At 37.8% G+C, this 27,651-nt stretch overlaps 2 protein-coding genes across 4 annotated transcripts; one reads left to right on the forward strand and one right to left on the reverse strand.

Moving 5' to 3' along the window:
• The first annotated feature begins 7,961 nt into the window (after positions 1-7,961).
• LOC105924855 lies at positions 7,962-16,534 on the forward strand. 3 transcript variants are annotated; one of them, XM_021315472.2, is made up of 16 exons: positions 7,962-8,059; positions 8,133-8,185; positions 9,598-9,687; positions 9,805-9,929; positions 10,008-10,184; positions 10,319-10,522; positions 10,606-10,702; positions 10,806-11,023; positions 11,153-11,306; positions 12,888-13,105; positions 13,175-13,292; positions 14,126-14,340; positions 14,459-14,576; positions 14,670-14,839; positions 14,907-15,007; positions 15,981-16,534. In XM_021315472.2, the coding sequence occupies exons 1-16, from the start codon at positions 8,028-8,030 to the stop codon at positions 16,081-16,083; spliced, it is 2,193 nt and encodes a 730-aa protein (XP_021171147.2). In that variant the 5' UTR covers positions 7,962-8,027; the 3' UTR covers positions 16,084-16,534. The 3 variants fall into 3 exon arrangements, with proteins under 3 accessions (XP_021171147.2, XP_021171148.2, XP_012716076.2); XM_021315473.2 differs by having other exon boundaries at positions 14,910-15,007; XM_012860622.3 differs by having other exon boundaries at positions 10,008-10,151.
• A 5,221-nt stretch (positions 16,535-21,755) lies between these two features.
• Positions 21,756-27,114, reverse strand: LOC105934650 (interferon-induced very large GTPase 1). The gene is made up of 4 exons (XM_036147019.1): positions 27,100-27,114; positions 26,913-26,979; positions 26,756-26,793; positions 21,756-26,657 (listed from the first exon to the last, which is right to left on the reverse strand). The coding sequence occupies exons 1-4, from the start codon at positions 27,112-27,114 to the stop codon at positions 21,825-21,827; spliced, it is 4,953 nt and encodes a 1,650-aa protein (XP_036002912.1). The 3' UTR covers positions 21,756-21,824.
• Between the last annotated feature and the right edge of the window lie 537 nt (positions 27,115-27,651).

A 27,651-nucleotide genomic window follows, 5' to 3' on the forward strand; every position in this document is an offset into this window, starting at 1 on the left:
GCTGTGAGTCCGTAACTGGGGAGGAGCTATTTTCAAAAAAATGGTTTAGTTCAGCCACACTGGAAGGCTTTCCAGCAGGAAAGGCCAGTTTAAGGTGACGCCACAGCGTTTTACACAGACTTTAGTCTGGACCTTGACTAGGCCCCTCGAAAACCTTCCTTCTTTTGGAGCCATTTAGACATGGACCTGCTGTTTCCCACTAATTACAAAGCAACACAGTGCTGAAACTGGGTTCTAATTAATTATAATTAGATCATTTAAACCAGCAATAAAACCTTCTAGACTGGATTATCTTTGATTAAATGCCAAAGGATCTGAAAAAGAACAACGACAACAACAGTTTATGATCCTTTTATGATCATTAAATGAATGTGTTTGTCTGACAGTAACTCAAAAATCAAAATGACTGATGAGTTTGACAATAACTCAAGCAAACAGGTAAACATTTAAAGATAAATAGAGGTAAATATCCTTTTATTTTTCTGATATTTAGCTTTTTATCCTTTAGATAATGGGGGGGTCTGGGAACTCAACTCTTTTTTTACTCTGTTTTAATTTGTCCAGGCATAGTCAGACTTGGAAAATGTTCAAATAACATAAAAGAATGTGTAGGAACCTTGCTTTTAAAAGAGGACACACTGGACCTCTAGATTAATCGATCTCTCAACACTTATTGGCACTAATGGTTAAAAAGTGTCAAAGCCTTAATCTATTAATAAATCTTTTAACAACGATTTCTAGTGCCACACTTAGAGATGAAATATTTCCCTGCTGACTTGGCCACATGTTTGTTGTGTGATGTGTTTTATCACAGTTTTCCCTGGATTTATATGCAAAAATGTGCCGGTCTTTCAAAGGGTTCACAATATCATGTAACAAAGAGAAAGCGGCCCAGAGACACAGACCCTCCACCATAATCTGTCATTTTCATCCTTTATTCCATGCCAAACCCTCCTGGAGGGATAATTGCTTAAAAAAGATCAGTCGTACTCTCAGCCTTTGCTACAGTTCTTTTATAACGATTTTCCTTAAGTGAATAAATGCAGCTAAATTAAAGGTCAAATTATGTGTCAAATTTCCATTGGGTAATTGTACGTCTGCAATAAGAGATTCATTTGATCATACTTTGCCTATTGTGACAACAATACTACTTCTTTGATGAAAAAAAAAAATAATTAATTGTTTTTTAAGGAGCCCAACAGCCTTAAATTTAGAAAAAAAACTACCAATCTTATTTTAAAGAAATCCAGTGGGAACATTTTCTCCTCAACAGCAGTCCTGGCGCTGACTAATATCGTAAGTGTAATTAGCAGATCCCGCTCCATAAATAGATGGTGACCTTTTCTGCTAGTTTTCCTCCTTCTTCTCAACACGACCTTGGCTGATGAACCTGATTGCTCGTTTTTTAATCCAAACATGGGTTGACTTTAAGAAGCATTCTGCACCCAGGCGTCCAGCTGTGCTGCTGTGGATGGAGGAGGAGTCCAGCACCGTGAAGATCAGGTCACAACCATCTCTATAAAGGCTGCAGGTGGGAGATGAGGTGCTGCCGACATGTTTGTCAAAACTAATGAGCATTTATCTGCTTATTAAGTTACATATAACACATCATAATTATTAATGTGCACATTCTCAGCATCCTTCATGTTGGCAATAATGACTAACTGATGAGTCTAAATCTTGAACAGGTTGAACTCTATGGAGAAATTGCTTCCTGCGCCAAGTTAACAGCAAATTATAACGTTGGGCAATGAGGGGAATGCTTTAAATTAACTCACAGACATCAGTTGGAGTCGAATGACCAGAGCAGTCGTCTAAAACAGGGGTTGTGAAAATAAAGTCATAATATTATAAGAATAAAGTTGGAAAATTATGAAAATAAAGTCATATTTTTATAAGAACTTAGTCTTACCTGCTAAGACTAAACTGGTGGTCCAGTGTTACGTCTGTTTGAGATTTAGCTCCTGCATCCTGCAGATTATGGCTACCAAAATGCAAACTCAAACAAGACTCTGCAAAACGTTTCTTGATATTTTTTCCTCCCAAACAGGCAGGCTTTGTTTTAATAACCTTTTTAAGGGTTTCTGTTTTTCTTTTGTTGCTTTTGAAAAAAGAAAAAGCTTTTCAGCCAAGTCCTGCCTGATCATGGTTACACACTGGTAACATCATTCAAAAGTTCATTTATTTCAGTCCGTGAATTCAAAAAGAGAAGCCTATAATCACCTTTATACGACCAAGAATGTGTGCATTCAAGGAATTTGACTATTGGTTGCAGCGCTCACAACGTTGTTTAACTCGAATACTAAAATAAATAAACTTTAAAATGGGAGTGTAACTTATTTAGATGTACCTGTACCTTTTCTTTTTCTTGTTTAAACTTACTTTCTTTTCCGTGTTTTTACAACACATTTTAATGTAACTTTCCCGTTCAGGCCACTAGGTGTCACTGTTTCATCGTGTTTTCGCCTCTAACGTCAAGTCATTTTCACACTTTTTACCTGTTTGTCTTGCGTGTGTTTTTAACAGTGTTTATTGATATAAACAAGACATATGTTTGTGTGATTAAACTTTTCAACCAGCTGCCAAAGAGCATAAAAGAGCGAGCGACCGGAAGTTTAGCTTCAAGACCTCAGCGGGACAACTTGCGAAATTCCGCACGGACCAAAACAGACTGGGTTGGAGAGGAGGATTACGAGCGGAGTGAGAAGTTGGTAGGAGCTGAGAATTGTTTGGCGGATTGCATAAACTGTACATTGAATGTAGCTTTATGGCTTCCACATCAGGTGGAAATAGTGGAGAAGAAATGGAGTGGATGATGTCTAGGTCTGCAAGGAGAAAGCGAGAAATGAGGCAAAGACAGGAAAGAGATAGAAGTTGGTCAGATGGGAGTGAGATTAGAGAGGAAAGAAGTAAAAAGACAAAAACAAATACAAGCCCGGGAAAACAAGTGCAGGGAGAGAGAGCAAATGGGGAGGAGGAGTGGAAAGTTACAGTCGAGTTCAAAGAAGAGGGAGGACATTTACATCCGGTTAAACTAACTAAAGCAATAGAGAAAGAAATTGGACAAATCAAGTCAGCCAGGATTATGAATAATAGAAAGATATTAATTTATGCTGTTAGTAAAAAACAACAAGAACAGATTCTCAAAATGACAAATTTGGTAGGTGAGAGAGTCAAAACATTCATCCCTGGCGCAGCTGCAAGATTAAGAGGAGTGATTACAGGTGTTCCAATTGACATGACAGTTGATGAAATCAAACAAGAGATTAAAGGAGGCAAAGTTGTTGAAGCTACAAGGATAAAACATAAAAGGGATGGAGTTGTTAAAGACACCATGGCAGTAATATTGCAGTTTGAGAATGTTGTACCAGAATCTGTGCAGATCGGATACATAAACTTCAGGGTCAGAGAATACATTCCCAATCCAATAAGATGTTTTATTTGTCAGAGAATGGGTCATGTAGCTAAGGAATGCAAAGGGAAAATAAGGTGTGCAAGATGTGGAGGTTCGCATGAGTATGGAAAATGTGAGAAAGACGCCAAAGTTAAATGCTGTAATTGTGGAGGAGAACACAGTGCAGCATATGGTGGGTGCATAGTACAGAGGGAAGCAAGGCAAGCACAAAGAATAAAAATAACAGAGAAGGTGTCATATGCTGAGGCATTAAGGAAAGTTAGAAAAGAAAGTATAAATAACTTGGGAAATAAAGAAACAATTCAAGAAGTTTTAAATCAGGAAAATAAATCACAAAGAAAGGAAAAGCAAACCATTGTCAGTTCAACAGATGAAAGTAATGTATGTAAACACAAATGTAATGTGGATAAAAATACAATGGTGGTGAAAAAAGATAATTTTGTGGCATTTATCTGTCACATTATAAATGTTACAGTGCAAATGAAGAAGAAAAGTGATAAAATCAAAACGGTTGTAGAAGCAGCAGGAAGGTTTCTAGACATGAAAGAGGTCCAAGCAGACCAAATACACAAACTTCTGAGTACAGTTGGAAATGATCAAGAAAAGGATTAAAAAAAAAAAAAAAAAAAAAAAAAAAAAAAAAAAAAAAAAAATGGTCATACATATTCTTCAATGGAATGCTAGGAGTCTTATAGTAAATGGTCAAGAATTAAAAAAAATATATACATAAATTAGAAATAGTTCCAGATGTTATTTGTGTTCAGGAAACTTGGTTAAAACCATCTTTGGATTTTAAAATTCCCGGTTACAGTTCTGTAAGAAGAGATAGGAGAAACAACAGTAATGGAGGAGGTTGTGCAACTTTCATTAAAGATGGATTGGCATATAGAGAACATCAAGTTCCTGGGCAGTATGAATGTGTAAGTGTAGAAATATTTAATTTGGAAAAAATTGGTAATATTAGGATTTTCAACTACTATAATCCATGTAAAAAGTTGGAAAGTGAGGTATTTAATAAAATTTCAGGATCAATAACGAGAAGAGAAGTTTGGTGTGGGGATTTCAATGCACATAATAGCCTATGGGGAAGCAGACAGACGGATAATAATGGTAAAATAGTGGAAGAAGTAATGGATGAAAGGTCACTGGTGTGTCTTAATAATGGACAAGGAACAAGAATTGACATATATAAAGGTACTTTATCATGTCTTGACTTAACATTAGTATCCAATTCGATAGTTAGTTCTTGTAATTGGGGTGTGAGGGAAGAATCCACAATAGGAAGTGATCACTATCCTGTTAGTACAATCATTAAAGATAATTTATTTAAACAAGATGAATTAAAAATAACAAGATGGTGTTTTAATAAAGCTAAGTGGCAAATTTTTAACACAATATGTGAGCAAACAAGTCATTTAGTAACATTAAAAGGTAATATAGATGAGTGTACTAAACAGGTAACGGAACATATACTTAATGCTGCAGAAATAAGTATTCCAAAAACAATTATTAAAGGGAAGAAAAAAATTGTGCCATGGTGGAATGAGGATTGTAGCAGAGTGATTAAAGAACGAAATAAAGCTTTTAAAAATCTACAGAAAAATTTAACAGGAGAAAATCTTATTAAATATAAGAAGAAAAGGGCAGAGGCTCGTAAAATAATCAAAGAGGCTAAGAAGGAAACTTGGAGAAATTATTGTTCTTCCATAGGAGCAGAAGTAAAACTACAAAATGTTTGGAAAATGTTTAAGAAAATGGGTGGGAATAGAAGTCAAGTTAAAATTCCAGCATTGGTTAGAGGTCAAGAAATTGTGGTATTAAATAAAGATAAGGCAGATGTTTTGGGTGAGGCTTTTGCAGCAGTGCATAGTGGGGAGCATTTAGGAAATATACATAGGAATCAAAAAGAACAAAAATTAAAAGAATATAATGATATTTATAAAAAGAAAGATAGATCGGTTTCAGCATTAGATGAAGAAATAAGTATGAATGAAATAAAAACAGTTATTAAAGATACTGGATATTCAGCTCCAGGGGAGGATAATTTATGCTATGCAATGTTTAGAAGGTTACCGGAAGCAACATTAAATTTAATATTACAATTTTTTAATAAAATTTGGAGAGAAGGTGAAGTTCCAAAGAAATGGAAAACTGCAATAATCCTCCCATTTAATAAACCAGGAAAAGATTCTTCAGATCCAAATAATTACAGACCAATAGCATTGACATCTCACTTATGTAAATGGATGGAGAAAATATTAGTAAAAAGATTGGGGTATATGTTAGAGCAGAGGCAGATAATAAGTAGTTATCAATGTGGATTCAGAACAGGAAAGTCTACTATGGATGCATTAGTGAGAATTAGTAATGATATAGAAAAAGGATTAAAAATGAAAGAATTGATAGTAGCAGTATTCTTTGACATTGAAAAAGCGTATGACTCAATGTGGAGGGAAGGTTTATTGATAAAGTTGGAAAATATGGGAATAGGGGGAAGAATGTATAACTGGATAGCAAGTTTCTTTACAGAAAGGAAAATTAGAGTTAAAGTTGGGGATGAATACTCAAGAGATTTTAAAGTAGAAAACGGCACTCCTCAAGGAAGTGTAATTAGTCCTTTACTTTTTAACATTATGATTAATGATATATTTTTAAATCTAGATGAATGCATTAAATCAGCACTTTATGCAGATGATGGAGCTATATGGATGAGGGGAAGGAATGTCCCACATTTAGCTAAAAATATTAAAAGAGCTGTTAATAAAATAGAAAAATGGTCATATGAATGGGGATTTAAATTGTCGGTAAGTAAATCCTGTTATATGATTTTTACTAATAAAAGGAATATTGATATAGGAGAGATAAAGTTATATGATCAACCTATAAAAAGAGTAGATGAATTCAAATATTTAGGATTATGGCTAGATAGTTCATATACATGGAAAACGCATATTAAGCAGCTAGAAACAAAATGTAAGAAAGTAATAAATCTCATGAAAGCCGTGGCTGGGAATGATTGGGGGGCTGATAAGCAGTCATTATTGAATATATATAGAGCTCTTATGAGATCAGCTATAGATTATGGTTGTATAGTATATGAAGCAGCAGCAAAAACATCATTACAAATTACAGATAAATTACAATATAGGGCATTAAGAATAGCTACTGGAGCAACTAAGACTACCCCTATTAACGCTCTTTTAGTAGAGGCTGGAGAAACTCCGTTAGAAATAAGACGGGTCAGAATATCACTGTCATATTGGATCAGAGTTAAAAGCAGTAGTGAAGGAAATCCAGCTAAAAGCATAATAAAGAATTGTTGGGAATATTCTAAATTCACAAGAAAGGGATTTGGATGGAATGTGAATGAATGGGCAAAAATGTATGAGCTGGAGGATAAGACATTCTCACAAAATAATCCAATTAGTGCTGTGCCACCATGGTTGTTTCCAGAAACAAAAGTTGACTTAAAAATACATGAAATGAAAAGAGAATGGAAACATAATGAAGTCGGGGTTAAATCTAGCATATATATTAGACAATCATTTTATAGTTTTTTAAAAATATACACAGACGGGTCAAAAAATTCAAAGGGAAATGTGGGTATAGGGATATTTATCCCAGAGTTTAATATATGTATATGTGAAAGATTAACAGACCTTTTATCTATATACACAGCAGAAATGGTTGCAATTATTTTTAGTTTACAGTGGGTGGAGGAGGTTAGACCGGATAGGGTGGTAATTTGTACAGATTCAAAAGCTGCAATAGAAAGCATTCATTCAGGAGGAAATAGTAGGAAAGACCTGGTAATAGAAATTTATCAGAGTTTATATAGGTTATATAGGTATGGAATAGAGGTTCAGTTCTGTTGGGTACCAGCACATGAAGGGGTGAAAGGAAATGAAACAGCAGATAAGATAGCAAAAAAGGCTTTAGGAAAGCAGAATAAAGATCAGATTTCATTTGGGAAAGGGGAAGGTAAATCAATAATTAAAAAGAAAGAAACAGAAATATGGCAAAAAATATGGGATGAAGATGAGAAAGGAAGAAGATTATATAGGGTTCAAAAATCTGTAATATGTAAAAATTATGGAAAAAGAAGCAGAAGGGAAGAGATAATTTTTACTAGACTAAGAACTGGACACACATACTTGAATGAGTTTTTGTATATAATAGGGAAGAGAAATAATGATATATGTGAGGGTTGTGCAGAAAAAGAAAATGTGGATCATGTTTTGATGAATTGTATTAAATATGCAATGGAAAGAGAGAGGATGAGGAAAGTAATTATGGAAACAGGGAGAGATTGGAGTATTAAAGGAATTTTAGGGACAGATGGTGATAGGGAAGAAAATATGGAAATTAATAAAGCATTGTTTTTATTTTTACATAACACAAAATTAAAAAATAGAATATAGTAGGTGGAACCATAGAGTTACACACTCATGTACAGTAGGTGGCGGTATGCACCTATAAGTTGTTTGCAATCCGCCAATAAAAGGAAAAGAAGAAGAAGAAGAAGTTTAGCTTCAATTAACAGGCAAATTTGGAAAATGGCGACAGCTGACGACTGACGGCTTTAACAGGACTTGTTCCGAATAACTGAGTCATGAAAAGGACTTTAATCTATACTCTGTGTGGGTAGGTTTCGGGATAAAAGAGTTGGAGTGGTTCCACCGCAGTTTCTGATGTTTATGAACGTGTTTTATTTCAGTGTGGTGGCGCTACTGGCCTCACCTGTCTGTGTAAGCAGTCCACTCCCTGCAGGTAAGACTAACTGTTTCTAATCCACCGTGATGTTCTCAAAGAAGCTAGAACGTGTTCTTAAAGAACCACCAGCTTCAGATTCACAATTTCAGCCAGACTGTTGGGTGGCGAGTCTAAATGAAATAAGTCAAATCCGTGAATGCTTTCAGCTTAAAGAATAACAGGAAAATAAATTAGATTGCAGAAATGATGAGGTACAGAGACTCATCTTCTATTATTGCCCCCTTTTCAGCACGTGACTGCAGAATTATCTGAAGATGTATGCAGATCTTTCATATTTGAATTAGTCTGCATCCTGCCATATTCTCAATTTCCCTTAATTTAATAATTCAAGCTTCATAAAAGAGAAAGTCTAGCAGCTGCATCTTATTTTTCTGTAGATGTGGAGCTTTTTCATTTAGTTTTAAATCAAGGTAAATGTATCCATCAGAAAAAGACAGATGTAAACTGATGGGTTCAGAACTACAAACCCTATAAAAAATACAAATAGAAGTGTTCAATGTATCCAATAGGAAAACAATAGATTTCAACATTGAATAAAGTACACTGCTCACATTCCTTATGCCTGATACCCTGGTACAAGTCATTAAAAGCAAAATCAAATCTGAAAAGTGACTAACAAAACAATGCATGTAAATATTACATGTCCTTAAAATGTGGATATTTGAATACATGTAGCCTTTTTCCAGAGACTCCAGAAGCTGAATAATACCTTTTGTCACTTGACCGTCAAACCCTGACTTGCTATTATATTTGAACCAAGGAAACCGAGGAAACGCGCATATATTAAAAAATAAATTTTTTTAGTAAGCCATTAAAAGTGGGAACTATACTTTAACTACAAAATATATCTAAATAGATTCTGTTTTAGATTGCATACTTAAGTTCTGTGTAGTTATAACTTTAAATTATTAATATGATTATTTTAAGTTATCATATTTACTTATTTTCTGATGGATTTTTTTCTTTTTGATTCATTGATTGATTGAAAGTATTATTTATTAAACTTTTTATTTATTTAGTTTACTAATTTCTCAAAACTGCTATATGGAGTTATGTCATTTTTTTCCTGACTCTGCAACAAAGTTCATAGATTTTATTCTTCTTTTTAATAATTTTTTTAATCCAATACCATCACACTTTACGGATTATATGACACAAAATAGTAAAATGTTGTCTGAGTAAACTGCAAATTGCTTGAAACCTTCACGTCAACACCATCGCTTGAGCTGACAAAGCATCGGGGGACAGTAGGAGGGAAAACTCAATCTTAACCGGAAAACCCTCAAGCTTCCAAGTTGATTGAGGAGTTTTTATGCTTAATTCAGTGTTCTGAGAATCTTTTTCCTAATAGTTTATTTTTTTTGTTACTCTTTGCTAAAAAAAAAATGGTGTGCTTAATTATGTTTCAGGAGAATTTCAGACCAAATGTCTCGAGCGTCACTTCTGGCTCTCGGTTAAGTCCGGCTACCTTGGTCAGATGGTCCAATTTAATTTTGAAGGTACAACAAGTGTCTAAAGTCCATATATTCTCTAAGTTACTTTAATTGCAAATGCAAAATTACAAGTATACAACTATACTATGGTCTATTGTGACCTTTAGGTTCTTTTGTCCACAGATCAGCATGGGCTCCACTCGCTGTCTCCTCAGGAGGCCACCCGTTGTGGCTACACTGTCCTCATCTCTGACGCTGGAGATCTGCTCTTCCGAGCCTCATTCCTGGCCTGTCATGTAAACAGCCAGGTACGATGCAGCTTCAAGTGGAGCTCCAATATGTTCCAGGAATATCAAACCTCATATTATTATTTATCACTCCTACAGACGGGATCAGACTACTTCCTGCGCGTTTGGCTGTCACATGTGGGGGCATATGGAACGGTGGCATCATACCCCTTCCATCTCCACTGTACTCTGCGGGAGACGTGGAGCCCCAGAGAGTTTCTCTGTGAGGAAAACTTCATGGAGGTATCACCTGAGCCGCTGAGGTTGTTCTTGCAGGTCTTGGAAGCCTTTAACCAGGGGAACATGTGGTCCGCTAACCCTAAAACTGTTGCTGATTGCAGAAAAATGTGATTTTTAAACCACGTTTATTTGTGGATTAAGTCACTGACGCATGCGTTTATCTACTGTAGGTGTCCATTCAGCAGTCTTACCTGCCTGGCAGACCGGCATACGAGGCGGACGTAGCCATCATGTTTCACAAAGACCAGTCCGGGAAGGAGGCCGTGGTTTTGCCCCTCAGAGAGGCTGCTGCTTTAGGCTGCTACATCTCCCTGCAGACGTCAAGATTCGTGCTGCGCTGTCCGTACTCGTCTCCGTTGTCGTACATCGTCAGGGTGCTGTATGGTTAACGCCTCAACATTTCACTCAGTCCGTTGTTTTTACACGTTCTAAATGATTTTCGTTCTTTTTCTGTTAGGAAGAAGGAGTGGATTTGGAGGTAGTAAGCGCTTCCATCTTACACGCACTCCCAGATGACTTCCTGGTTGTTGACGCCTCCATTGCCTGTGCTATCAGTTAGTACGGTTTAATTTACATGCAGCAGCAGAAGGAGGAAATATTCAATCCTTTCGGGATAACCTCCCTTCTCCTACATTTTATGTCTCTGATCCCCACCAGATAAAGCCAAAGCAGACGGCTCTGACCTCCTGTGGACTGTCCCTTATCCTCCTCCTCAGCTGGTTCATGGACAGTCGGGAGACGGAGGCTTGAGGGTTGGCGTGAACGGCCAGACCCTGAGTGAAGCAGATATTAAAGAGAGGGGGTACAAGATCAGCCAGCAGGAGGGGCGCGTAGAGATTAGGGTTCCTTTGGGAGCACCGGGTGGACACGTCAAGGTAGATTTAGAGTACAGACAAGTTTCTGTCCTTGTAAAGAATAGAAAGCTCCTTCTTTTATTATTTTTTTTTTGGGAAAATTTAGGAAATTTGGTTCTGTTTTAATGCGATGCTCTTTAATTCTGCTAGAGCGGTGTGGTGAAGGGGCAGTACAGTCAGTCCATGTCTGTGGATCTGTTCTTAATGAATCAGTGGCAGGACCAACGCTGGCCTCTAACGCAGCATCGCTACTTCAGGCACCTGAAGACGCCTCTCATCCCACAAAACCTCGTCCTCACCAACAGTGAGTTTTTAAAAACAAAAATTTGAGCTGAGCTGGGGTTTTTTTTTCTGCATGTCCAATTCCAACAAGAGATTAGCATTTTTTTGTTTAACAATACAAGATTGTAGTTTTGTCCTAAAACATTCTCTAGAAATTAGTAGTTTCTAGCGGCTGACGAGAGAGACCATTTTTTTCCAGCTCGATTTGCAAGGTAAAAACTGAAAAGTCTAATTATGTTGTGGTCAGTGAATGCAGCATGCCTATGTTCAGTACACGGTTCTGTATACCTTTACAGACTCTGAGGTGAACTAGGGTTACACGGGGACTGATTTTCACATTCAGTAATGCTAACAGAGTTAAATCTGCCCATTTATGAGGTTGGAGGCAGGTTAACGTCATTATTTTTGAAGCAGTGGTGAAATCCTGCCTTGCTGTGGACATGTCATAGCGATGCCTCACTCACACTTTGTCTTTCTAAATAGTACTCTGTAGCGCCACCCTGAGGGTAAAATGTCTAAACAGTTTCAGTCCAGGATGTGTGCGAGCTGCAGAGATGATGCACTGCAAACACGGAACTAAAAATAAGTTGCATTTTCTTGAAATTTGTGTAGTTATTCTCAATTTGAGCAGGTAAATAAGTTGATTTACCAGTGGAATGAGTATTTGACCCCTAAAAGGGGTGTAAATAAGAGAATTAGATAAACTGCACTTGAAATAAGATGATGGAGATGAGTTGTTCCTATTTTAAGTGCATAAATCTCATTCCATTGGCGTACAAGCTTATTTGCCTGCTCAAATCAAGGACAAATACACTCATTTGAAGAAACGTTTACTTACTTATAGTTAATTTTTTTTGCAGCGTGGCAACCTTTTTCTGAATGGTAGACCTGTAGAAGTCCTGACTAGAGGACACGTCCACCTCTTGAGTTGCTGCAGGAAGTTCAGTCTCTGCTGGACCTTCTTCCAAACGATGTCAAAGCGTGAGGAGCCTCTCTGGTCTAGAGGAAGAGGTGGCTCGTAGGAACATGAATTTACTTACAGTAGAGACAGTAAAATCAAAGACCTTACATGGCTGGAAACACCTTAAGGCTCCCAAACAGCTACAATAAATGGATCATTTGCTTAAAGATGCATCTAATCGCAAATCAGAACGTTTTCCCTTTCAAATATTAATTTGGAAAGTGATCTTAATATTTTCAGATGGATTTTATAGTAATAAAAATATATATTTTTTCTGGTTATTGGACTTTCATGTTGTGCAAAAGGAAGCGTTACCTGTCTTGTACAGAAGAAGAGCAGCACTTTTATTTTAGTTTAATTTCTACAGATTTATGTCTTCTAACCTGCAGGATTTTAATGTCCAGTGATGCACAGAGCCTGAAAGGTTATAAAAGGCTTTGACCAGGTTTGGGTTTTAATGAAGGAATCTTTTTTTTACAATAGACCTTTAAATGAATAAATAATTAGAATAAAATGCTAAATAAAAGTTTAAATTAATAAATTTAAACTTTTATACATAATATATAAATAATACAAACACTAATCATTTTACATGGTCTTTTGTGTCACAAAAAGGCTCAACTCGGATCTATTTCTTTGCAGACGAACGCTCATCAGGGGACTTATTCTCTGTGTCTTTGGGCCTCTTCACACCTGACGTTCATCTGCAGAAGGTGGTGTTTGATGGTGGCGGGGATCTTCTGACATGGACCCAACAGCAGGTAGCCAGCGGCCTTGTGGTGTCCAGGCTCTCCCTGTCCAACGGGAGTGTCTTCTACAGGCTCGACGTCTCCTTGTCCCACCCTAAAGTCATCCCAGAGGTGAGACCGAGCAGCATTCGAGGATTGAACGCGTCGTCCCGTCTGGTACTAGCTCCTGTCTGATGCCAGCATATAGGAGGCGGGTCCCAGGTGTACAGCTTCACTTTGACCTTTACTCTGTCCCTCACACCCAGTGGAGAGGTGTTTTACCATCATGCTGCTGTGACGCATCGGGCTCCATATCCAGGTGAGGTTCTTCACTTTCTAGTTTTCAACTGGATACAAGTTGGTTCCTTTACTGAAAAGTCTGTTGCTTAAAAATGCTTCATTTAAAAATCCTAGATTAAGGAAGGTATAAACATATTTATCTAAATCTATTTGCAAGCTTTCTTTAGCTGCAATGCTTTTCTTATGATATACTTTATTATAAATTCTGAGTTATAGAATTTTAGAAACAAAAACTTGTACATTAACCAAATTAAAAAGTTTGTTTGAAAAGCAGGTCAGGTCAAATGGTTCAAGGTATTTTTTTATTTTTATTTTTTTTAGATGTACCGATAAATTGACCTTCCTTCCTCTGTTATGTTCCTTTTTAAGCTTCTTAAAGAGCTAAAACTAAAAATGACCCAAACCTATATTGATGGGTCAAAACTATACAAGTTTTGACCCATCAATATAGGGTCAAAACTTGTAAAAAAAAAAGTTTTGACCCTAGTTAAGTTAAAAAAATTAACTAGGTTCATTTTTAATTAGTTAAAAAGTTAATTAAGAAACCAGTTAAAAAATTATCCACAAGATCTCTACCATTTAGATTTATTTCTGCTTTACCACATTTTTTTAATATATTGAGCTTTCCTCTTACTTTGAAGCTGTTCGATGCCACAAGTAACATCTGAACATGAACCAATAAAATGTTATAGAAAGTTATGGTGAATATTCTATTGGTTTTCATCTGAAGTCAGATGAGCTCCGGTCAGGTGTTTCTCACATGTTCTTCCCTGTATAATGTAATAGATTAGTCAAAGTAAATGTAACCAGTCTGATCATCATGACTTGTGTTGTTTGGCTGGAACGACCCAGAGCTAGGACCTCCCAGGCTGCAGGGGAAGTGCACAGAGAGCGGCCTGCTGGTGCTCCTGCACCACGGGGCCCATTCGGATCTGCAGTGGGAGCTTTTCCTGGGGGCCCGCCGGCTGGACTGGGATCTGGTGGAGATGGGTGGATTCAAAGTGAAGGCAGACGATGACTACCTGACTGTGAAGATTCCCTTCTACAGCCCAGGGATGATCTATGAGGTGCTAGTTTTACTCCACTCTTTATATTCTAAAGGCATTTATTTTCAGCTTTGCTGGGTTCCACAGTTGTATGATTACTGCAATTAACTGATGTCTCCATTTTTTCCCCATGTTTTAGAAGCTGTCCTTGCGGGGCCTCGTTGGTGGAGTCAGCGTATCTGTCGTGGACGCCGAGTCCCTCCAGGAACAGGACCATCTTGTCCATAAATGCACATTTCCTGCCAGAGAACTTCTGGGTACAACACGAAGGCTCAGACAGAAGCAGAAAACCTGTTTTTTGTGTCTTGTTCCAGTCGTTACAGGATTTTTCTCACTCCTCTTTCCGTCAGTGTGTCAGCCTGAGGGAAGGATGGTCGCCATAGTGGACACCACCCACACTGTCCCGCCCGTCCAGCCCAACAGAACCACTCTGCTGGACCCCGACTGCGGCCCGGTAGAGACCGACAGTGCCAGGGCTCTTTTCATATTCAGCCTCGACTCCTGTGGAACGACTGTCACTGTGAGATCAACATTCATCGTTTTTTATTTAGTTTTAGGCTCTCTGAACTGATCTGCTCATATCTCAGCAGGTCGTGGGAAATGATTTGGTTTATGAAAACCAAATCAGCTACTCTCAGGACTTTCAGTCTTTGGATGATCCTGTCATACACAGAGATGCTCCCTACAGGTGAGACTCTTAGAATCAAAGTTATTGTGAAGAACTTGAAACTCGGAAGAGTTGAATATGGGCACATAGAAAAATCAAAACCTTGCAAATTAATCATTTCGTAAAATAGCCAAGATGTTTAATTTTACTTGAACCTTGTTTTTCTAAGGCTCTGTTTGGGGGATCAAATGGTGGCATAGCAATTACAGACCTGTGTTTAAGGTGATGACTAATTTAATTCTTGGACCAGCACTTAGTACTGAAAGAATAACTTGGAATTGGTCAGACTTGGCTTTTCAGTTTTCAGATGACCTAAAACTTTTTCTCTTCATCCTCCTGAAAAATGTTCTTACTCTGAAATGGCCTGAAAACAGGGTAGTTAATAATAGAATCTTTTTTTCTACAGTCTTAATGCAACAGTCCGTTTTCTTTTTATTAATTGTCAATCTGTATTTGAATGTCAGAAAAACAAGACTTAATTTCCCATTGAATTCATCAAATTATATAAATCTGACTGGGGACTTGTCCAGACTGTTGTGTAGCTCTTACTCCTTTTGTATAGAAGTTGCAAACCTTTTGTGATGAGATGCATACATGAACCCCGTGCCGCACACACCCCAAGGTTTTAATCCGAGCTGCTTTGGCAGTTTTCTAACATTTTATGCAAACACTTGAATATTTATGGTTTGGGGTGCTGCTTCTGCATGCTGGTCTTAGTATAGAGATTTATATCCATCTGGAAATCAATATTTATAGTATATGTGACACAATAAAGTTAATTTAGATAATTCTAGTTCCATAGGCATTTAAATTGCATTTAGTTACATGAAGGTTTCATTTAGAGTAGAATTGGGTAGAAACTAAAAATATTTTTTTCACATATTCAGTTTGGCATTAAAGCCTCGCTTCCCCTTGAGGTTTCCGACTCTCCCAGGTTGGGAATCCCTGTGTTTGGCAAATGCAACTTGTGTAATCCAAGTCTCGTCTTCTGCAGGGTGACTCTCCAGTGCAGCTATCCGACAAATGCTACGAATATTTCCACTGTCCAGCATCGTTCACTGGAACCCATCTCTAGACCTTTCATTGGAGTCAAATGAAGACGTAGCAAAGCCGTCAACACTGTGTGCAACTAGTGCAAATTAAACCATTATATACATACAAATCTACATACTGATGAATTTTGTGTGCTAACAAACAGAGCAAATTTGGAAGAAAATGAAATGTTTGTTACAAAAGAGATATCTTGAGTTTTTCTATTTCGTTTTGTTCATTCTTTGTACATTAAATAGCTCTGCATAGGAAAGCATTAAAATCACTGAAAAGATGCTGCTCGTAAACTACTTTTAAAGCCTTCATATGTAATCTACATCATTTTTTCAACAGTAACAAAAGCCAGGAATCCTTTTGATGAAAAATAGTAATTTGATGCAATTATTTAAAAAACAGCCTTTTTTCATTATGTGAATATGCTTGTTCTTGTACCTAATAGGAGTTTAGTTCCCTCTATAGTGATCCAGAAAACGGCTAAAGAAAATCAATGTTGAGCAATAAAGCATTTATCTCAATTTCCTGTTCATCTTTGGTGTTTTTGTGGCAAGAAGACAATTATCAACTTTTTATAACTATACTATAACCTTTTTATTTACAGCTTCAATTGTTTGAGGAAATCAGATTTTAAACACCATGTGCCCATGGACTCATCTAGCATAAAAATGAGTCTTGTTCTGGCCAAATTATTCACCTATTGCTAGACTGAGTATAAAAATAACTGTGTGGAATTAATAAAATTCTCAATTTGGGTGAAATAATAATTTATCCAATAATATGCAAATCAAGCCCAGGACAAAGGAAACTGAATTCACACATGAAATACCAAGACGCAAGTAGTTTTGTTTGTTTTTGTTTTCTTATATCATTTTTTGTGACACATCTTTAATTATCATATGGTATTAATGTGATTATTTGGAAATGGATCACATAATTGGGAATGAATGTTGATTTACAAATATGGACAAAATGTCCAAAACACACAAAAGTTGAGTTGGGGGTGAGTTAGCCTTAAAACATACACTAAAAGTGACTTATTTAGTTAAAAAGGTTAACAGTCTTTTATTTAGAGCACAGAGATTGATAAATACGAACACACCACACTTTTAAGATTTATGGGGGGAAAAAAAACATCCTGCATCTTCCATTTTCTATTCCTGTTTTTCATAATATGTTGAAATACTAGTTACACTGTGGCAGAAAGTTGAATCACATGGTTCTTAGGTTTTAAAGGTATATACATTCTTTGTTCACCTCTTCATCTTCAAATTTTCTTGATACATTTTTAAAGCTCTAGTATCAAGATCATAAACAAACATTCAGGTATTAGTGTCAAAGAAACCTGTTGGAGCCCTGCGACAGACTGGCGACCTGTCCAGGGTGTACCCCGCCTCTCGCCCATTTGACAGCTGGAGATAGGCACCAGCAACCCCCGCGACCCCATGAGGGATAAGCGGTTTGGAAAATGGATGGATGGATGGATGGAAACCTGTTGGAATCAAGTACGGTTTGACAATAAAACACATTATAAAATACAGTGGGTGAAACATTTCCTTCCGTCTTTGAAGTGGTTGAATTGAGCTGAAAGTGTGCATAAGCATCTGCCCGATAGCATAGATAAAAACATATAAAATAGGATAAAAACATAAAATTGGATTAAGAAAAAAATATATAATATAAACACAGTCCTTCAAAAGGCATTAAACTGTCTAATGGTGGCCAGGACAAAAGATCTTACCTCTCTGTTCTGCTTCTCACGGAGATCAGTCTTGAACTATGGCTGCTTTCCTGAGCAACCATGGTGCTGTGCAATGGATGGCTCCCATTGGCCCTTATGGACTTCACCATTGCCCCAGTCCTTTTCTCCACCACTTCCTCCACAGGGACTGCCTCCATCCCCATCACTGCCGCACACCTCCTGATAAACTTGTCTATTCTGCTCCTGTCCCTGCTAGTAATACTGTTTCCCCAGCAGACAACCACAAACAGAATAGCGCTGGCCACAACTGACTGATAAAAGAGGAAAAGCATGTCCCCACACACGTCAAATGACATAAGTCGTCTGAAGATGTAGAGTCTGCTTTGCCCTTTTTTGTATGCCGCATTTGCCTGCACCGACCAGTCCAACTTATTGTCAAGGTGGACTCCAAGATACTTATATGTGGAGACCACCTCAATTTCCACATCGTCCATGATGACAGGTCTATGTTGAGCTCTTTTCTTGCTAAAGTCCACAATCATCTCCATAGTAAAGTCCTCTCAGTTACAAGCTTGTATCCAACTGTTGTGCAATTATACACTGTTTAAAGTTATTTAATGTTTAATAAATAACTCTCCATCTGTTAGGTATTGTTCGGTGAATTTTAGCTCTAACTGATATCAGGATAATAGTTGAAAGGGATGTTACGAGCACTGCCAATCTTTTAACAGCAAACTCTGCACACATGTAGAATAAATGAGTGACAACTTCTCTTCAAGTTCAAGAATTTTTTAACAGAAATAAAATGAACATCCAGAGAACATCACTATATAATGCTGTTTATCTGAATTAACACTATATTTCAATCAACAAATCCTCTCTACCAGGCTAGTGACACTTAACTAAAACTACTAAGCAAAATTAAGATAAAAAGAAGCTAAGCTAAGGAACTATGTACACACCAAAAAGAAACAAAATACAAAAGAAAGTGGTTGATCATCATCAGCATCATCTGAATAATTCAGTGAATCTTGGTTCACTGCAGATCTGAGTCAAAGAACCAAAGTTCATCTTAAAGAACATGGAATGAGCTTAAATTAGCTTAACTTATTTAGAACAACATTTGGTATGTGTTTCAACCCATTCACAATGCAAATCCCGAGCCAACAAAACATTATTTTATAAAATAACATTTTAAAGAAGGATTTTCTCAGTAAAATCATTAACATTAGGGACGCTTGATTTTATTAATGCGATTATACCTCCGGGAAGCTAGGGGTCGCTGTAGTGATCGGTCGCCAAAATTGGCTAATCCTAAAGTTAAACAAAATGCCTTTAAATCAACATTAATATTCCATATTAATGCGGCAATAACACTCATAGCACTATCGAACGATGGCGGAGCGAAACAAATCAAACCTTATGTTTTGAAATTAACCTTAGTCACGCATCAGAGAGAGCGGAAGTTACCTGAAGCTAATAGTATATACGCTAGAAGATATTCGCCGCTAACTTTAAAAAGCTTCGGCTTTATTTTAGTCGTAATGAGTGGGCCGGATAACACAAACATCAATATACCATCAGTGTATAAAACCCTTGTGGAGATAACGTTTGTTATAACCATAAAACACACACTAGAATTACTTCAGCAATGGCATGGTATCAACATGCTAACGGGAGCTATGTCGCTCAGCTCCATGTGTTTTAAAACGCCATGTAAACGCATTATGTAAACCTTCTAAAAAAACATTTAACTTTCCCTGTTTATTCCTCTGCCAAACCTGTCGGTGCCTCGGTGTGAGTTCGGTTCACTTTGGGCGTCCAAGGAAGAGCAGTGGTCCAGGAAAACGTCAGTGATTTCAGCAGTGGGCTAGCGGCTCTGCGGCAACAACTGAGGAGGCAAAGCAGGTTCGGCATAGACGGATTCATTTACTCGGGCATCTGTTTTAAGCAGAAGTGAGACTGCAGACTTATCTTTGATTTAGTCGGCAGTTATTCCGATGCCAGTCAAGTCCTCCGCTCCACAGAGGACGAGAATTTCCCCCTCCATTGAAGCGAGGGGAGATGAATTTCACAGAATGCCCGTTCTGCCCAGCTCGTGAGCATTCGAGCCACATGAGGCGGCCTCTAGGCAAGCCAAGGCAAATTTATTTGTATATATGATTTATAGACTAACAGAAGTATTTTAAAGTCTATTCTCTGAGATACAGGGAGCCAGTGTAAGGACTTTAGAACTGGGGTGATGTTCTCTACTTTCTTAGTCTTAGTGAGGACGCAAGCAGTAGCGTTCTGGATCAGCTACAGCTGTCTGATCCACTTTTTAGGCAGAGCTGTGGAAACATCGTTGCAGTAATCAATTCAACTAACAAACGCATGGATTAGTTTTTCCAGATCCTGCTGAGACATTAATCCTTTAATCCTGGAAATGTTCTTCAAGTGTTAGAAAGCCGACCTTGTAATTGTCTTTAGCTGCCCTAGCAGATACCAACGCAGCAGCAGTGTTTTGTTGTTGCCATAATATGTCTGTTGAGGTTATACTCAGGATAAATCTGTTCACTCGTAGAAGTAAACTGTTCAAGCATTTACCGCTCTGCTTGTTCGACCACAAGATGGCTGCGACGTATGCGTCTAAATTTAGTATTTAATGTCCTTTAATGAATGTCCTATTCTTGAGGTAAGGGGTAGCCCCTAAAAGATGCCGTAGCCTAAGAAAGTGGGTTCCGAGCTCCCTTATTGTTTGCAGAGGAAGATATGTTCCTAAGATCAGTCATAAGAGATTTCCAAGCAATCACATTTTCCATTACAAAAACACAAAAGGAGGACTCAGAGGCAGCAGATTGAAGTGAGGCGTTTATTAAGAAAAAAAAAATAGATATTTGAACATGGGTCAATCCACAGTTGAAGGATTCCTGACTCTTGTTAATAAAAGTCAGAATGGATGATGAAAATATAACAAATTACATTTCTTACTAAAACGCTCATCCTAAAAAGTTTTTTTCTAATATGTTTACCAAGCCATTTCAAAAAGGAATCAACATGCAAATACATTTTTTATTTGACATGATGAGAAAAAAATCTAAACATTGTGCTTACAGCAAATAGAAAACACCTATTCATGTTTATTTAATCTGTGGTGCATTTAAATTTATTTAGCCATCTAGTGAACATTATTTTTATCAAGTAACTAACACAACATTTTTAGTAATCATTATCTTCAAAAGAAAATATAAGAGGAATTCATGTAAATAACAGGTTATCATCGGATACTATTTGTCCTTACATGAGTTTCTGATGCACATTCATTATATCTGTTAATCCACAGAATATATAGTTATACTGATTTATATCAAAAGAAACAGCAAAGAATGTTTTTAAATAAATGCACCTAAAAACTTTGATGTTGATCGGGTACTTTCAGATGATGCATGCAATAATAATAATTTAACTTTATTGCTCTCACAATGGAGAAATTCACTTCTGCATATTAACCCATCCCCTTAGGGAGCAGTGGGCTGCCACTGTGCACTCCTGAGGAGCAATTGGGGGTTAAGGGTCTTGCTCAGGGACCCAGAATGGCAGGTTGTGGGAGTTGAACTCAGAACCTCTGGGACTGAAGCTCTGTGCTCTAACCACTAGGCCACCACTCCCCTACATAAAATGTAAAAAGTTGTTTTGCCTATTGTATAAATTAGGATAATATGCTCTGTTGAGCTATTAGGAGGTACAGATTTATTAGACTACAGAAAGTAAATCTGAAGATTACCATGAACTATATGTAGTAAGAAAATGTAACTAAATGACTAACTTTACTAACTGTAAAGGTCACTAAATAGTACCTTTAAATTACATCCCTTTACCCTTTAGTGCCAAGTATGAAAATAGTAATAGCCAGTTTAAAGTAAAAAAGAAAGACCTAACTTCTGAAAGTGTTTTCTGCAAGACTTAATTATTGCTAATTAATGTATAAAAACATTTAAATGTACAAGATGTATTTATTTTCTTTTTTGTTGTTTTTTTCTGTATTGTTTTTTTAACTTTACTTTTTCAGTTTTGTAGAGATTCTTCCTCAGCAGAGTTGTAGTGGGTGTTTATTCACACACATATTTCATCCAAACATTTTATTGCTTCTTTTTTAGAAATTTTTCTCCAGGCTTTAGGAATCTTTCCAACATCATCGAATTGTTTACCATAGTACCTTTCCAGATGTCTTTCAAATCTGCACACAAACCATTTCCAGTATGCCAGTTTAGACTCATCAGGGATGATTCGCCATGAAGCAAACTCTGGACCAGCATCTCTGTACCGTTTATAGGGGATGCAATTCTTTGAATCTTTACTGGGGTAAAAAGTGAGATCACTTGCGACTCTTGATGTGCAGAAGTCGATGGACATGAAGTTTGAGTTTGAATGGTACATTCCACTGACCGCAGAGGATCGATGGAACGGTACGCTGTGGTAATCGGGGCGGTGATCTTCTAGTGTGTTGGTGCACACAGCCAAACAGAACGGACACTTAGCCCAGCAGCATTTACACAGCTGATCAATGAGGATTTTTTCAGGTGTTTGCCTTGACTTTTTCATTTCATCCACCGAGAAACTGCTAATTTGCTGTTTTACTCGTCGAAGTTTTTTATCTGCCTCTTTGTTGAGAAAGTCGAAATCTTTTATGTCGCTGAAGTTCTTAAAACCTGAACCATCAAATTTTAGCTGATCTTTTAGCAGAATAGATAATTCACACAGCCACATGTCAATATCACCTCCCTGGTCTTTGACTTTCTGTGTTGCTGTAGACAGAGCTTCACTCACATTGTTGTAAAGGTCCTCCACATTTTTCTCAAGGATTTTTTCTGCCTTGTTCTTATAATCTTTGCTGATGCGTCTCTGAACCTCTGCTTTAATGAAAGCCTCTACATGGTTTCTTGGATTTTGGATGTATTTGATGAACTCATTAAAGTCCTCTCTCTCAGCGAGTGAGCTCAGCACGTGTTTCTCCAAGTTCAGCCTGTTTCCATTGAAGGCTGGGACATTACACCTCATCTCTCCAGCGAGGGTCATGGCAGTCTTGGTATAAGCAGCTTCAACAATGGATGGTTTTAGTTTCTCACTGATCAGTTCCCCAAGCACTGCAACAGCGGAACTTCCTTTGCAGCAGATTTTGAAAATGTTGTAATAATGCATTCTCTTGCTTTCCAAATAGAAGCGTGCATCGTTGTACTTTTTGAAACTATCCTGAGACTTCTGCAACCAACTCTTTACTGAATCAAACACATACAGGATGAGGTCAACAGTGAATTCCTTTGTAAAGGCACATTTTAACTCTGCCTCCAATGATGCCACCTTATCTTTGACCAGCTGGACCATTTCTTGCAAATACGCTATTTGGTAGCCTCTACTTGCCACTGGTTTCTTTTTGATTGTATCGAGGGATTCTTTAGCAACCATATTAATCATTTGCTTGATTTGTGTTCTATCATCAGAATAAGCTTTCTGTGGGTTCTGAAGTTTTGAAAACAAAGCATTAAGTTCAGCTACTAGTTTTGGTGTTTTACTAGTGACGATGTTTTCTTTCCCATCATTTTGAGCTTTTCCACTTTCTTTGACAGCTTGCTTCTTGGGGACCTTTACATATTGCACATATTCGTCAGCCTTTGACATAGCTTCATATCTGCCACTTGCTTTGCATTTGTTTATGATTTTTTCCTCCATACCAACATCTGTAAGGATAAAAAACAGATCATTTTCCAGGTTGATGTCCTCAATGGGGTTTGTACCTTTTGTTAATTCTTGAACCCAGATTTTCCAGTCAGAGTTGAAAGCCTTTTCAAGCTCTGCTTCATCTTTGACCTTATCCTTTAGGCTTTGAGCAATATCTTTGCTCTTTTGGAGGAGTTTGTCTTCAAACTCTTTCCTCATATCATCCACCCTTTTCCGAGCTTGCTTTTGCTGAATCACTCCATCCAGTTTTCTTTTTACTGTTCCCACTTGTTCCTCGTGAAACTCTTTGATTTTGCTCCCAAATCGGCTTTTCCACTGAACTATTATTCCTTTTTTCTTATCATCGTCAAAGTATTTGGTCATTGTGTCTTGGATTTTTTCATACGTTTCTGTAGTTTCTGTACTAATAGAACTTGACTCAAGCGTGTTAAGGTCTCCGTTTTGTATTCTGTTGTACAGCTGGTTTTCAACCTTTAACAAGTTGTCCCTAATGGCCCAGGTCCAGTTCCCATACTCCACCTCCAGGTTTCTGTACTCCGCGATTTCTAGTGTGTTTTTAAAACTGAAAACAAAGTTTTCATTCAGAAGTGCCTCCCACAGGTCCTGGATATGTGCCTTGAGGTGTGAAAGACTGATCCCATCAGACTGTGAAGCTTTGGAGAGAATATATTTCTTCAGTTCTTGGATATTCTCACTGTAGCCTGGGTTTGGAGGAGCCATTGGTGGGCTTCCTTCCCAAAGCTGGGCTACATATATCACATCTTTCTTTATGTCAAATTTAATGATCTCACTGAAGCAGTTTGTATTGCAGTCCTCTTCTTCAGCTGCTAGTTTGACCATTTGGTCTAGATTTTCTTGCAAGCGTCTCCTTCCATCCATGTTTTTCTCTGCTGCAGCCACATCTGTGACATTCTGGTGAACAAACACACAACTTGGACTAAGTCTAATTTTCTCCATCCTCATGAAAGCTTGAACAACAATCTGCAGAACATCTTGTATCTCGGCAGGATTTTCCCCAAAGATGTTGATTAATGTCAAGTTTCCCACTCCTACAACAAATGTTGCCAGTTCATTGTCATGATGAACAGTATCGGTTCCTTCCAGCTCAAGAGCCCGCAGTCCTTCAGTATCCACCACTAACAAATAATCAAACTTTAAGTCCTTCCTAATCTCCTGTGATATTTTGACCAGTTGCATGAAGGCACCTTTGGTGCACCTCCCAGCACTCACTGCAAACTGCAGTCCAAACATCGCATTCAGCATGGTTGATTTTCCACTGCTCTGTAAGCCCAGAACTGACAACACAAATACTTTTTGGTTCCCAAGGGTCTTGATAACGTTGTTTAAAACACTGGAGATCCATTTCAAAGGAACATGACCTGCGTCCCCATCCAGCAGCTCCAGAGGCTGTCCGGAGATCAGCAGACGTGCAGCCAGATCAGGGTATTTACACCAATCACCCTGTCCTTTGTCTCCGTTCATTGCTTCATGGGCCTCGTAGATCTGTGCCATTTCTCTGAAAATGTGCTCCAAGCCAAATGTTGCAGACTGTAGTTTTTTTGATAAATCTTCAAGCTCATTTTCCTTCTTTTCTAAATTTTGTGATTTATCAGGACTGTTCTTCAAGGCCAGGACCTCAGACCATTTGTTATCATAGTTTTGAAGGATTGAAGAAACACCATCTGTGGAGAGGGCATCTGTTAGGATCTGAGTCCATTTTAAGAAATATTTGTTGTCTTTTAATGGTATTTTGAAGAGTCTGTCAATGAACAGCTCCATCAATTTACTGCAGCCAGTAGAACACTGTTTTTCTCGATTTTCTATCATTTCTCTTTCCTTTTTCGATTTGTCATTTTCAATGTTTCCTGTGAGACGGTGGAGATCTTTGTTCGTTTTGCACCACTGATGCCACAAATGGCCTTGACATGGAAGAAAGTGATCCCTAATATTTGAAACATCACTCTGCTGAAGCAAATCAGTAATCTTGAAAGCAGCTGCTTTCCCACTTTGGCACAAGTCATCATTTTCATCCACTTTGATTCCAGGGTTCTCAGACATGGTTTCAAGCTGGAACATTTTTAACATGGAAGTATCTTCCGAAGACAAAAGGCCTTGAATGATTTTCTTAAGTTCATCAGAAACATCTGCCTGGCTTCTTTCTTTGAGTCCCATTTTGTACTTTCCCTTTCTACCCTCTGCCATAGCACCATTATCATCAACAAGGAGACAAATCAGAGGCTTTTTGGACTTTAATAAAGGTGATATAACTGGCCAACTCTTGTCATCTTTTTGCAGATTTGCCATCATCACAACATTGATTGATGACTTTTCAATCAGTATGTCCCGCTGCTTTTGGATCACCAAAGCATCGCCATGAAGGTTACAGAAAGCAATGCAGTTATTAAAGGCATCATTGGGTTTTCCACTGGGGCAGTACCAAGTAATTTCAGCAACACCGTCCAATAAATGTCGAGCTTTGGTGCTACCAGGACAGTTTCTGTGGAAGAACGTGCTGTGGCGGTCATTGATCAAGGAATTCATCAACTGAGACTTGGACCTTAAGAGTGATCCTAGGCGGAAAAAACATACCATGGGTGTTTCAGCTTTGCAGATTGGAAAGCTCTTCATGGTGGTGTGTGAATCTCCTTTGGTTACCTTCCATGTTTTAGTAATTTGTCTGAATGCCCATAGAGGACACTCAATCTCAGATGTGAATGGGTCAGGAACAAGCAAAGGTAGGGCATATTGACACTGTGAAAGCTTTGTGATCATGATCTGCCTGAGGAAGTTGTCTGAGCAGTGGAATACTGCCATTTGAACGTCCATTGGATGGACATGAGTCTGGGTTGGCTGATTTGAGTCTACACTGGAACTCAAAAAGAAGTCAAAATCATTTTCATCTGAGTCATTGCTATCAGAGCCAGGACCAGGCTTCGAATTACTAATCTCAGGACTGTCTTGTTTAACAGGAATATACCTGGCTCTGTAATCCAACTTTATCAATCTGTGAATAAAAGAATGTCCCAGATCTTTCTCAGAAATGTCTTCATCCAGTGTTGGACTAGACACATCTTGCGGACCAATCTGAAGAAAATCTTCTGGGGACATCTTCCTTGGATATTCACCTTCAAGCTGCAGTCTGGTAAACAATGCCTTAATCTCTCTTTGATGTTGGCTGTTGTCAGTGGTTTTGTCCAATTTTGTCAGTGACTGTTAAGAAACAATTTACACAGACCAATCGGCAGATTATTGACAGCTGTCATTTGTAGAACACTAAAGTATTAAAACTACAAGAACCACCTTCCTACCTTTTCATAATTGTGTCCTAAATTCTTGACCGAGGTTCCTAAAGGACAGGAATGTACCAAAAGACAAAGTAAAATTACAGGAGAACCAGTTTAAGTTCATTGTTTTATAGAGTCTTTTGGGATGTACTTAAATTATGTTTATTCTGAAAACGTTTACCTTTCTTGATGGCTGCATTGTCATCATCATTGTCTTCTGATTGTGTCCATTGTTCATTAGCTGGATGCTGCTGAGAAACAAATTATTTTTTAAATAATATTTAGTCAACAGATTACATTCATAGGCAATGATGCACAGCAATTCAAATAAAATAAAAAACTAATCTGTACCTCTCTTTCAGCTGCACTCTTCCGCACTTCATCTCCTTTGAGGTAGTAATAATGATAATGTTAGTAGGGTACTTCTTATCTGATTTAGTCTTAAACACTGACAAGGTTCATGTTGACACTGAATGTGATAACCTTAATGTAGTCTTTAATAATATCCTAGATTCAATTGGATTTGCTCAAAATGTGCATAAACCAACTCATTCCTGCCTTCACACTTTAGACCTTGTGCTGACATATGGCATTGATTGTGAAGAATTAACAGTATTTCCTCACAACCCTGTCCTATCTGACCATTTTTAATGACCTTTAAGTTCAATTTAACTGAGTTCTCCACCCTCAAAAGAAGGTTTCATTATAGTAGATGTTGATCAGATAATGTTTAAAACTTTAAAGAGTCTGTCCCCCGTTTAATTTCCTCAGTAGCACAGAAATGCCCAACAGAGGGCAGCAATGTTATTTCTTCCCTTCACAAATTGAGGTCTTTGTTAATGGTGTCTCTTCATCATTAAATTTTGCATTAGACAATGTAGCCCCCTTGGAAAAGAGGTTAATTATTCACAGGAAGCTGG

This window comes from Fundulus heteroclitus, chromosome 14 (assembly GCF_011125445.2).
Source record: "Fundulus heteroclitus isolate FHET01 chromosome 14, MU-UCD_Fhet_4.1, whole genome shotgun sequence".
In the NCBI taxonomy this organism is placed as follows: Eukaryota; Metazoa; Chordata; class Actinopteri; order Cyprinodontiformes; family Fundulidae; genus Fundulus; species Fundulus heteroclitus.

Excerpts from the sequence above, each read along its gene's own strand:
- LOC105924855 (XM_021315472.2), top strand. The coding sequence starts at position 8,028 with ATGAAAAGGACTTTAATCTATACTCTGTGTGG. Across the intron at positions 11,024-11,152 it reads CACCGGGTGGACACGTCAAG|AGCGGTGTGGTGAAGGGGCA; the intron begins GTAGATTTAGAG and ends TAATTCTGCTAG. Across the intron at positions 14,840-14,906 it reads CCTGTGGAACGACTGTCACT|CAGGTCGTGGGAAATGATTT; the intron begins GTGAGATCAACA and ends CTCATATCTCAG.
- LOC105934650 (XM_036147019.1), bottom strand. Across the intron at positions 26,794-26,912 it reads CAATGCAGCCATCAAGAAAG|GAACCTCGGTCAAGAATTTA; the intron begins GTAAACGTTTTC and ends CCTGTCCTTTAG. Across the intron at positions 26,658-26,755 it reads TAGGACACAATTATGAAAAG|TCACTGACAAAATTGGACAA; the intron begins GTAGGAAGGTGG and ends GTTTCTTAACAG.